Genomic DNA, 12,887 nt, shown 5'->3' on the forward strand with positions numbered 1-12,887 from the left:
AATCTCCTTTTAGTTTCCCCCTTTTCAGAATCAAAGTTGTTTTGTATGATCAACCCCTGATCTGTCTTTCAGCATTTTCACATAATAATACTGATTACCTGTGGTAATAAATAGGTTATAACAGACACTCTATATGTAGGAGGAAACAGAGACATTATCTGGATGAAGAACAGAAATGGCAAATAAAGAATCCCGAACTCACAATAGCAAAGATGGAGATAGAAAGTGCAATATCAAAAATTTGGTTGCCACCATGTTGCTTTTTTGAAGTCATTAATCACCTGGGTGGAGCGCTAATTTATTAAATGGCTAAGTTGGTTAACAAGCCTGATTGTTCATAAACTGTATAGCCGCAATGTAGAGCTATACATATCAGCTAATTAATGCTAAGAAACTAACAGTAAACTAGACTATAACTCCACAAAACTTAAGCAAAAACTTCTGGGATGTTCTGCCATAATACTGACCATATAATTCTTTAAAAAATACTCAAAAAGCCATGTCATATGCAAGCAGTGATTGGAACTACAATTTTGGCCACTTCCTGTTTGGGACAAGCTATATAGATATAAATAATTTTGTTTACAGAAACAATAAAAATCTTAACACCCTTTTGTAATTCAGTTCAGTTCAGTCCTTGGTAGGTGATTACATATTAACCCTGCCTCGGGATCCAAGCTCCTACTGTGTTAATTAAGGCTGTGGACTTTTTTAAGTGTTGTATTGGGTTTTATTTAATGTAAACAGCTCTCAAAATACTCTGGGGTTATTATCAGCCTTTGTAGCTTTTTATTAGCATTGTTAATGTGCAGGACATTGTTAAGCTTTAGGACGCATCAGAAATAAACCACTCTGAGGTTAACTAAGATTTTTTTGAGGAAAAAATGTAATACTCATCCTCCATCCTGCTGTGCCAGTGTTTTGTATTATCCTAGCCATAGCTCTGTAGCTAGCCACCAGGTACCACACCATTATATGCCATCTAGCCCAACTTCACTAACGTTACAAACACTGATGCTGTTTTCTGTCTTTATTTATGCTCAAAGTGATAGTAGAACTGTTTCAGCTTTTTAGAATTCCCTCAGTCAGAACATGGTGTATCATCTCTACATGGAAACTAGAAAGCTAACTTCATAAATCCTCTTTTTCATGAATGAATAGGTGTTAAATGTTATTGTAACACCTGGGAGAGCAGCCACACACACTGAGTTTGGAAACTGAAGAATAGCTTGACGTGGAAATGGCCAATGATGTCAGAGTTATCATTACAACAACTGTCGCCTCAAGGTGCTAGAACAAAGACCCCTATAATAATAAAGAGAAAACATCAACAATTAGATGAACCCTTATGATCAAGCACTTGGTAAAAGTGTGAAGAAAAACAGGAACAGGAAGAAACCTCTGAACCAAGCTCTGAAGGGGAAAGAGAAGAGAGCAGAGAGAAACTGGACAAAAGACACAGTTTAAAGAGTTTATGACCGAAGAAAAAGCACTGAGTGTGTATCATGGGAAGCTCCCACCAGTCTAGGGCTGAACTGAACTAAGCATTGTTTCAGGGTCACCTGATCCATCCCTGACTGGGGAAGTTGTAAGCCTAATCTTAAAAGTAGAGAGGGTTTCTGTTTCCAAAAGCCAAACTGGGAGCTGGTTCCACAGAAGATGGGACTGAAGGCTCTGCTTCCCATTCTACTCTTACAAGCTCTACAAACCTGTGGTAGCCAAACTGAACAAACCGTCTTCACAAACCCTTAACTTGAAGTACCATGACACCATATTTCTAAAATGTTTAAGGCCAGGAACAATTACCTCAATTCGTCTACATTTAGAAGCCTGAAATTAGAGGTCATCCAGGCCTTTGTGTCTTTAAGACACGCCTGTAGTTTAAGTAGTAGATTTGTGTCACCTGGCTTAGAACTGTAGTTCTGTTTTCATGAACAAATTAAAGTCTGTTAGAGAGATGTGATTCAAAGCACAGTTTCTTTATTACCTACATGTATGTTCTAATCTCTGTAGTGAAATATTGCGGTCAACAATAACAAGTGCTATACTGAGGTCTAAATAAAAGGCACATATTATCTTATCTTAGAAGGATACTTTAAATGATTAAAAAAAACCAAATAACTTCCCTGAAGTTAAAGACCAAATTGCTGGAGCTCGTGATTTAAATAGAGCCAATAAGAACAGAATTCAGCCCGTAACACCTGAGATTCATTCATAGCTCATGCTGATGAGCGGTCATCCACCAGCAGCAAACCAACTTGCAGGAATAATCATCCTGCTGGCTTTCTTACAGTGATGAATGACTGCTCATTAGTGTCAGCCACCCTCTGAAAGGTTGGGCTGACATGATGAGTCTTTTACATGCAGAAGAAGCTTTCTGACAGGCTGAACATTATATTTCTGGATCTTAGTTGATGGTCTTATCTAAAGCATTTATAAACTAGTTGAATGTGCTTCTCCTGTCATGTCATTTGCTCAGGGGTTCCCAAACTTTCACATATGACTGTATGTAAGTAGGTGAGGTTGTGCTCTATGTATCTTAATTGATATGGCTGTAATTTCTAATCCTGTAGCTTCTGAGGTCATTACAGCTGATTTGTGATGTTTTTATCCTTCCAGCCTTAAATCAGGCAAGCTTGTTTGGTATTCATGTAGGTATTCCATGGACAGTCTATTGAGTAATCAGATTTTATCATACTCTGTACTGTAAAAAGGAAATAACAGTGTGTTGTTTCCATTTTTCATGTTAGTTAGTATGTCTCCCCTTTAGGATTTGATTTTCACACTATTCTCCCTTGGGCTGACATGAAAGACCATTATCATAGCCTTATGTGACAGCATTTGCAAAATCCATTCAGCTGAGAGCCAAGTCTGTACTGTGGTCTGAATGGATCAAAACCCCAGGTTGTGTCTAGTGGTGCAAGTTTGATGTATTGCCAGCAGTGCAGAGTCCTTTTAATATCCCATGTCTAGTATTGGTGTGATGCATCACTATCACAGACTCAGTTCCTTTGGCAACTGCCCGCCGGTGTTTCGGCGCCCACACATCACAACAGCATGATCACTTCCATGGCAATACTGTGCAAACAGCTCAGCATGTTCTGTCATCTCCAGTAAACACGCCTTCATGTACACATTCTTTATGCCAAAACACCTTTGAAGGTCACAAAATAAAGCATGATATTGAGAGTGAAAGCACTGCCACACAATATTTTGTACTAGCACAGAATAAAGATGTAAAGGTGGTTCAAAATCAAGCTCGTGGCTATGTTTGACATACTTTGTCCTTGTACAATTAATGGTGGAGAATTGTATCCACATTGATAAAATATTTGACCTGCGTGCCAAAAAATTCTGTATGACTATCTGAATATCTATTACCGGTATCATATAAAGTGTAGTTACAGTGCAAGTAAGCTTGGCCTGCAGGTAACCAAAGAACACATTCGAAACATTGTTTGTCTAAAAGCCATTTGCTTTCCAACATTAGTAAATAAATATTGAATCATCTTTCAATGCTGGTATATTACACGCATGTTACAGAGGTTATTTTAGTCCTCCCCATTTGACACTGATCTGGGGCGTTTTTCCAAGAGCACAGGAGAGAATGGAGACATTAATGGGTGCTGTAATTGCACGGCAAGGCCAAAATAGAAAGTTGAGTGAAAAAAGATAAAATCAGAAAAAAAGTAAAGTGCTGCTGTAAAAGATACTTAAGGAGAACCTGAATACATTTCAGCACAAAATGTTGGATAAATTGCAGCCTTGACAATCTATCCACAGCAGCATTTTGAGAAGAATAGTTCTGTGCTGTTTTTTGCCATCACTTGCTCCAATGTCTTTATGGTGACAATGAGCACTTCAGTTTTTTTCCCCTTTTTTTCTCTTTAAGCCAGGAGTAATATTAGGCGGTAGAGCAGGTCATCTACTGATCGGAAGGTTGGTGGTTCGATTCCTGGCTTCCCCTAGTCTGCATGCCAAATATCCTTGGGCAAGATATTAACCGATGCATTCATCGGAGTATGAATGTGTGTGAATGCTACTTAGAACAATGTGCACAAGTTGTGTAAAGCGCTTTGAGTGCTCAGAAGAGTATAAAAGCACTATATAAGAACCAGTCCATTTACCATAACCAAAGTCAAAGATCACAAACTTGCAAATCCTTCAGTTGTGTGTGAAGATCCAATAGCTTCAGAATCAGAGATGGGCAGTAACGCGTTACTGTAATCCGATTACTTTTTTTGAGTAAAGTAAGGGATTACTATTGCAAAAACGGTAATTAGATTACCGTTACTTTCCCGTAGGAACGCTGCATTACTGCGTTACTAAAACCGTGATTTTTTTGCGAGAATGTCTCATGACAGTGACGTAAGCGAGTGCGATGTTCGTGACAACAGCTGTCTGCAGATCAACAGTGGATCATATATCGAGTGCGGAGAGAGTATGAGCGTGCAGCGTTTAAAGCGTGGCAGTACTGACCTTACTTTAAGTTTGATTCCGTAAAAAGTGACAAAAACATTAGCGTCCATTAGCATTGTGCGTGGGAAGAAAACTTTTCTTTTACAGCAAAAAAACCCCTAAACTTCCAAGCAAGCACCGAGTGCGCTACGACGTAATGGGAAATTCACAGAGAAACTTGCGGATTCTTCCACTGACCGCAGCGGCACACCTGCACCAGGGAAAACCTCCGCCTACGCCACTCCTGCTTTACAGGTGAAACTAGAGCAAAAGGACCGCTAGTCTGACTTTATTTATTTTCTGCTGTGTTTTACTTGCATCTATTTGAAAGAGTGAGTGTAAACACAAAAAAAAATATTTTATGTGCTGGAATGTGCAGAAAATAGTTTTAAGTATTAAACAAATTTCTTCCAGTCAGAGAATGTTGCATATAATTAAATGTTTGCTTGATGCATAAAGTTAAAAGACTAAAACTAATAAAACAAGTTTTAAAAACAGACTTTTCCATTTGATTACATTTTGTATGATGGATTATGCAGAAAAAGTAGAATTGGGCTGAAAGAGCTATTTATCACCTATTCAGGTTGTAAATTGTGTTTTTAAAAAGTAACTAAGTAACTAAGTAATTAATTACTTTTGAAAATAAGTAATCAGTAAAGTAACGGGATTACTTTTTTGGGAAGTAATCAATAATTAGTTACTGATTACTTTTTTCAAGTAACTTGACCAACACTGTTCAGAATACAACGAGGCAGTAAGCTACACTACACCATAATTGTGCATTTTTACTCATAAGTCTATGACAAAGAGAGTAAAACCATGACTGGTGACTATACCCTGACTTTTCATTATCTGCTGTAATAAGATGAGATGTTTTTGTTTTTATGAACATTTTTTTGTTTGTTTGTTTTGTTTTGGGCACTATGGGTATGCTAACTGTGTTTCCTAGTTGTTAGCAACAGCATACTGACCCAGTGGGACTGAATATTAAACATCATCATCTGCCAGCTCCCTACCACAAAGCTTGTGTGATAACAGATTGCATTGATGTGAGAATACTGCAGGTGTGAACTCACAGTGAGTGATGGGTTGTCCTGTGTCCTGCCTCCTGCGCGCTCTCCTAGACGCCGCCCGTGCCAAAATCAGACAGATCGTTTCCAGTAGCGAGGACGCCTTTGAAGGGGACCATCCCCTGCTCTGCACTTGTGAGAAAGGGCAGTTTAAGAAAATCTGATTCTCCTCAAGTCTTGTCAGTTATTTAACTTTGTCATGTAGTGAAAAGTAATTTTAACAAAATATCTTCCTTTCTTTTCTCTTGGATCTGTCTGTCAAAGAATTAAATGACCTTAGCCCGTTTACTGATGCAGTAAAGAGCAACAGAGTTTTACATTTTGAAGACTTTTTTTTAAATGCCAATCAAAATACACAATCTTACTTTTTAACAGTATCCAGTGTTAAATAGTTATAGTTTCCCTTCAGCAATGAGTTGAAGGGAGAATATAAAGCTGCACTGCTTATGTTGACCTGTTAAGTAAAGATGGTAACATGTATCATATCAGTCAGTAAAGGCAAATGAGGTCTATTGGCGCTCCATTAACCTATTTAAAGTAGTTTGCTTTGGATTTTGTGGACATCAAAGAGACTGGCTTTGAGAGACAGCTTCAAAGCCATCGCCCCTCCATAATGGGCATGGTCATTGTCTGAGAAAAATCATGATGCTGGCTATCTTTCAGATGTTAGAATTAAATTAGATTAGTCAAATACAAATGGTTAACTGGTGTAACACAGCCAACCGCTAACTACAGAGAGTGAAATTCTAATAATTTTGGTTCTCTCTCCAGAAATGTACACCTTCACTGTAAATTTGAATGTATGCAATGAAAACCAAAATAGAAAACTGCATAAGAGAGCCCAGAGCAGGGGTGTCCAACTCCACGCCTCAAGGGCCAGTGTCCTCCAGGTTTTAGATATCACCCTGGGTCAACACACCTGAATCAAATGATCAGTTCATCATCAGGCCTCTGGTGAACTTCAAGACATACTGAGGAGGTAATCTAACCATTTAAATCAGCTGTGTTGGATCAAGGACACATCTAAAACCTGCAGGACACCAGCCCCTGAGGCCTGGAGTTGGACACCCCTGGCCCAGAGTAATATTTACTTACTTTGCTTATTTGCTTTCCTTACTGGATTCCTAACTATAGCCTGAGCCGATATGAATGAACAACAATTCAGTTCAACGGTTACATAGATTTTATATTTGGAGATATCTAATCAGTGAGGGGTGTCTAGCATATTGGCGTGGTACTGAAACACTCACATGTTGCAGTTACACCATGAAAGGCAGTAGAACAACATCAGGTTAACATTGTACAGGAACATTTCATTTCTATAAGTGATTTACAAGGAGTGGATCAGAAGAAGCAAAGCCCAACCATCAGATCAGAGGCACATCCCACCCGCAGATTGGACTGCTAATGATAATAATTTGAATGGCCCTCAGTGACAAATTATCTGCCCTTATTGGATGGATAAGTCCTGATGCACCTTAAATATACACTGGCTCTTATCAAGAAAAAAATAATCTACTGTTGGTGTGAAGAGCTCATCTGCCCGCTTTTCTCCTCACTCACTTTTTTTTACAGTATTACTGTGGTTTCTTGTTATTTGTTTAAAAACATCTGTGAATAAGAGTGAAATTTTTTTTGTTATAATCTTGAAAATTCTATTTTCAAATAACAAATTCATATTTGTAACACTGTAATACTATCATGCTATTTTTACCTATATTCATATTGCATGTGAAATTGGACAAAGAAAAACAGAGTTGAAAGCCACACATCAGAGCTGGTGCAGTGCAGTCGGTAACAAGCCTCATGACGATATTGTTAAATCACTCCAGCAGCTGAAAATAAATCAGTCTTATCCAGCTGTATGTAGTGAGTTGGTTCATTCACTGAGAAAACACCAGCTTGCTACTATTAATGTGCAACAAAGCTTACAAACGCTGCACACTCACAGATCTTGTCAGGTATAGAGCACAATGTAGAGGCCTCATTTTAACAATTCCCCTTGAATTAGATTTCACTCTTGACTTAATCTCTTTATTCGTGTGGAGAGGCTTTTTTTTGTCAAGGAGGTTGTGCATGATGTGGCTTAATCCTTCTGCCTGCATGGGCACAGACAGGCCTTTGATCAGCTCCTGTTTGATGAGAGATATCGACAGACCTCATCTGACACAGCGGACAGCAACCCTCCCTGCCCCCTCCTCCTGCACTTGTTGAGGTTGATGAGATTAAAAGGGGAGAAGATGGAAGCGTCAAATGTCGGGAAACATGGTAGTGGAAAAAAAAAATTGCGGTGGCACCAGCAACTGGCTGGACCTTGACTTGATTTATGAGCGTACTCTATTTCTTTTTATTTCTGTCTCTCCATCTCTCTCTCTTTCTGGGTGTTCCCCTTCACTCGCTTCCTATCTCATTGTGCATACACATGAGCAACACAAAATCAGAAATATGAGAGCACACATGCAAACAGGGAAAAATGCACACTCCACAGCCTGCCATCCTTTTGCAGAAGGTTAATAATGATCTCCTGTGTGACTTTCTGAGAGGTCACAATGGACTCTGAACAAAATAAGAGTTTGGCTTGTACATGAAGGCTTTTCCCCTATAGTTCAGTGTCCCCTTCGTGGCTGTGTGACATTTAGAAACACCAATAATGTGCTAATGATGCAGTATTTTCACAGAGCTGCCCCATGTCACCAGGTACTGCAGCTTTCTCTTGTTTGCCCTCTGAAAGAGTCAAACACTTAATTAATGTCTAATTTAACCTGAGACAAAAGGTGACAGAGGATGTGCTCATTTGATTTGATATACAGCGCGTTCCTCTTGTCACTATGGTGCCAAACGACTGACTGAAGAAGCAACTAAATGGTACATCCATTTTACTGAGAAATCCTGACTTCATTGCCAGTGAAAGATAATGATTATCATTCCGACTTTTACATGCTTGGGTTTTGAGTTAGCCTACTGAAAATGTTTACCCTATATATTTTATATTTAGATTCTCAGAAGAGTATGTATCTTCAAATTACAGACAGTTAAAAGGCAAATGAAGGAACACATGAGCAAATACTGAAAACCACACTGGAGTCAAAGCACCAGCTGCTGGTTTATAGAGCAATCACACAACTATTTAAGACTAGACAGTACAACCTGTCCACTGTAGGAATTCACTAGAAGAAAGGCTATAATTCTGTGGCACATACACTATAGTACATGGTGGTGTACAAGGCCTCAAAAGAACGTTATACAGAAATCAACACTCAAAGTCAACAACAAGGCCACTGTGCATGTTACCGTTAAGCAACATATGCCAAAGTGATGGAGTATCCATCTGTTTGTTCTCTCTGTGTAAAGCTCATGCCTTTATGTTTTTCAGTCATTGTTCCTCACTTCCTGTTTCGGTTTGGTACTCATTTGTCTTTATTTATTTCAGCTGTGCTTCATGTCCTCCAGCTGTGTCCACTTCCCTTCATTATTTTGTGTGTGTGGGGGTATTTATAGACCCTCTTAGGCCTGTTAGCTTTGTTAGCTTATCTTGTGTGTTTCCAGCCTGTTTCTACAAACTCAGTGCATTTGATTTACTTTCCTTCTGATGGATTTGTGTTTTATATCAGCTTGAATTAAATGTATGTTAACTTAACTTTTACTCCTTTTTGGAGGCCTTGTATTTAGATTAGATTAGATCAGTGCTTCCCAAACTTTTTCCAGCCACGTACCCCTTGAGACATGTCACCCTCAGCCGCATACCCCCTACTACGAACGACTCTTAATTAGTGTCTATAAATACATTGCAATATCGCATGCGTAAAGATAAATACTGCACAGTCGATTATTTCTCACCACCAAATGAATTTATCAATATTTTTTAGTAATGACAGAGTTTTAATAACAAACTTTACTACTTAATACTAGCAGTGTATCAAAGGATTTATTAGAATTCACTTTTTTGTCGAGAGCATAAAGGCCATGAACTTTCATTAAACAGAACTTTATTTAATGTGATGGATGTGCTTGAGCAGAGGCACACAGCTCTTCAATGTTTGGCTCAATTTGGGAAAGGCTGAGTCTTAAATCGTTTTCCACACAAAGTCTTGCTCTGTATTTTGTTTTCATGTTTGTTAAAGCAGAAAATCCCTTTTAGCATAAGTATGTGGTGGCGAAAGGCATCAGAGTCTTGACAGCGCGCTTAGCCAGCGCGGGCTGTTCAGTGCGCAGCCCTATCCAGAAATCCGCCAGGTTCTTTTGAGCGTGTTCAACTTTTAGAGATCCATCTGTGGCGATTTCAATTAGGCTCTCCTGGTCAGACGGTGATAACGAAGTAGGCACGGCGGTGAACGGGTGACGTATCCAATCATTTGAGCCGTCCGTCTCTGGGAAGTATCGGCGTAACTGCACCGCCAGCTCCTCAAGGTGCACGTTACATTCGCGCTTTACACTTTTAGATAGTGTGAGATCATTAGAGCACAGAAAATCATGCAGCACAGGAAAGACTTCAGTGTTGTTTGTATCCAAGCAGTTCTTCCAAAGGTTTAACTTCTTTATCATGGCCTCAACTTTATCTTGAACATTGAATATAGTTGCAGAAACGCCTTGTAATCCGAGATTGAGCTCGTTCAGACGAGAAAATATATCACACAGATAAGCCAGGCAGGTAAGGTACTCTTCATCATGCAAATGTTCAGACAGCTCAAAGGGATGGTTACTGAAGAAAACTTTAAGTTCATCCCTCAACTCAAAGAAACGGGTCAGCACTTTCCCTCTAGATAGCCAGCGAACCTCTGTGTGGAGTAATAATGTCTCATGCTCGCTGCCCATCTCATTGCACAACGCAGCAAATAAGCGGGAGTTCAGCGGCCTGGCTTTCACAAAGTTAACCATTTTTACACTCGTGTCCAAAACATGTTTCAAACGGACAGGTATTCCCTTTGCAGCAAGAGCCTCTCGGTGGATGCTGCAGTGTACCCAGGAGGCATCTGGCGCGACTGCTTGCACACGCGAAACCACACCTCCGTGTCTCCCAGTCATGGCCCGTGCGCCATCAGTACAGATGCCAACACATCTGTCCCACACGAGTCCATGTGTGTTCATGAATGTGTCCAGCTTTTGAAAAATATCTGCGGCAGTTGTCCTTTGTTCCAGCGGTTTACAGAACAGCATGTCCTCCTTGATGGTTCCTTCATGAATGTAGCGCACATATACGAGAAGATGCGCCAGGCCAGCCACATCCGTGGACTCATCTAGCTGTATTGCATAACATTCACTGTGGCGTATGCGCAGAAGTAGCTGCTGTAAAACATTTTCTGACATTGCATTGATGCGCCGTAAGACAGTATTGTTTGATGATGGAATGGACTGTATCGTCTTTTTTGCCTTTTCCCCCAACATTGTCCCTACCATATCTAAAGCAGCAGGGAGAATGAGGTCCTCCACAATAGTGTGGGGTTTGTTGTTTTTAGCCACTCTGTAACTGACCATGTAAGATGCTTGTAGTCTGTTTTTATTCATAAGATCTGGCACCTGAATGCAGGTTTTACTTGTTGAAAGTGATTTTAGCTGTCGCTCAAAATATTCCCTTGGTTTATTTTTCAAATGGGGATGATTTGTCTCTAAATGTCTGCGCAAAAGTGAAGGTTTCATTGAGTTCTGAGACAATACTTTTGCACAAATAACACACTGTGGCCGGGGAAATCCACCAATATTTATACACGTAAACCCCAGCGAAATATAATTGTCATCATATTTGCGCTTCTTTGATGAGGTTGTGTTACAGTCCGTGCTGTCATGCTTTCTCCCACTTTGACGCTCCGCATCAGACACTTCATCACTTTCCACATGGCTGGCTCCAGCTATGCTAGCCACTTGGCTAGTAACCACAGATACATCCCTGCTAGCACTGCTAGCATCCAAATCTGACGAACACATTGTTGTTGAACAATCACCTGTGCGGTCACTGGAAAATGCATCTTCAGATATGAGCTTATTGGTTGTTGTGGCCGGTGTCTCTGTGGTAGGGCCTTTTTTTTCTTGTTAACCACTTGTCCATTTTCGCGCTGCACTGAATGCTTGGAGGCAACTTCAACTGTTAGGTGTCAGTCATTTGGGCAAATCACGCCCATGTATTTTGTCAGAGCTATTTTTTTGCTGAACACCAGAGGGTGGTATATAGTCATGTATTTGACAGGCAAAAAAAACTGCATTAGCGCAAATTTCGGCTTTTAAAACTTTTGATCCCCACTCCAACCTCAACCCACGCGTACCCCCTACAGCCACTTGCGTACCCCCGAGGGTACGCGTACGGTAGTTTGGGAACTACTGGATTAGATAAAACTTTATTAATCCCTCGGGCAGGTTCCTCCGGGAAATTCTGTAAAGAAAAAAAGCTTCACATGCACTGCGAGCAGGGTTTGAACCTGCGCGGGGAAACCCTATTGGATTTCAAGCCCAACACTTTAACCACTCGGCCATCACAGCAGAGCACTGGCTTGTTACAAAATTTTTAAAAAAGCAGGAAATTGCCAGTTGCAGCCCTTTTATGACGTGTAATACAAGACAGAATCAGTCTGAGTGTGATGAACAACGACAGTACATTTAATTATAAATAAAAACTAAAAAAAGGATTTTTTGTGCCAAAAATTAATATTTTCACCGTGTGCCGTTGTAATCATTAGAAGTGCTTCTCTTTGAGTCTGATGCACAGAACACACATTGTGGCAAAAGTGAGAGAGGCTGATGTGTTGTCAGAGCAAAATGCCCTCTGCTGAGAAAATAACCCTGCTTGAACCTCTCCTCACACACAGGAATGAAAGTGTAGTTGAAAGCTATTTTTTCCCAATTTGCTTCTGTTTAAGCAGATTGTCAACTGCTGAATACCAAAGCCTGGCTGCCCCTGACATTATTCATAGAGCAGTGGACCAGACTCACAGACTGCAGGAATTAGAAAATACTGAAAGAAATTCTATACAAAGAGCACTTCAGCCACGATCTACAAGGGCTGAAGGCCCTGGATGTTTTTTTTTGTCCTCTTTCTCTTTAAGCCAGGAGTAATATTATGGGTGCAATTTAATATCTGAGAGGAGGGAGGGATCTGGATTTTCATAATCTTATGATAAGGAAAGGGATTAAGAATAAAGAAGGGATTAATTCGCTTGATCTGCCAATATGGTGGACCAACAATTCCCCCCCGATCCCGCCCCAGGAAGTGATATGTTCTCCCCTTGTACAAACCTAAGTATAACCCAGTTACTATTCTCTGAAGAAACTTAATTTGGACACATCAGATTTTCATAACTGGACCTTGTAACCTGGTAATATTCCAATACAATATTCACATAAGATATACTGTGGTCATGTGATACAGAACAG

The 12,887-nt window shown here is 40.0% G+C and overlaps 1 protein-coding gene and 1 non-coding gene across 2 annotated transcripts; both read right to left on the reverse strand.

Annotated features, from left to right (window-relative positions):
* Positions 1 to 9,662: 9,662 nt before the first annotated feature.
* Positions 9,663 to 10,910, reverse strand: LOC146625199 (zinc finger BED domain-containing protein 5-like). Its single transcript, XM_085362141.1, has one exon. The coding sequence runs from the start codon at positions 10,908 to 10,910 to the stop codon at positions 9,663 to 9,665; it is 1,248 nt and encodes a 415-aa protein (XP_085218267.1).
* Positions 10,911 to 11,914: 1,004 nt separating this feature from the next.
* On the reverse strand, positions 11,915 to 11,996 carry trnas-uga (transfer RNA serine (anticodon UGA)). The gene has a single exon. It is a non-coding gene; the product is annotated as a tRNA-Ser (tRNA).
* Positions 11,997 to 12,887: the final 891 nt, after the last annotated feature.

Source organism: Diplotaxodon limnothrissa, linkage group LG9, assembly GCF_057381915.1.
Source record: "Diplotaxodon limnothrissa isolate DT_005_m linkage group LG9, D_limnothrissa_male_GT1.1, whole genome shotgun sequence".
Classification (NCBI taxonomy): domain Eukaryota; kingdom Metazoa; phylum Chordata; class Actinopteri; order Cichliformes; family Cichlidae; genus Diplotaxodon; species Diplotaxodon limnothrissa.

Excerpts from the sequence above, each read along its gene's own strand:
- LOC146625199 (XM_085362141.1), bottom strand. The coding sequence starts at position 10,910 with ATGTTGGGGGAAAAGGCAAAAAAGACGATACAGTCCATTCCATCATCA.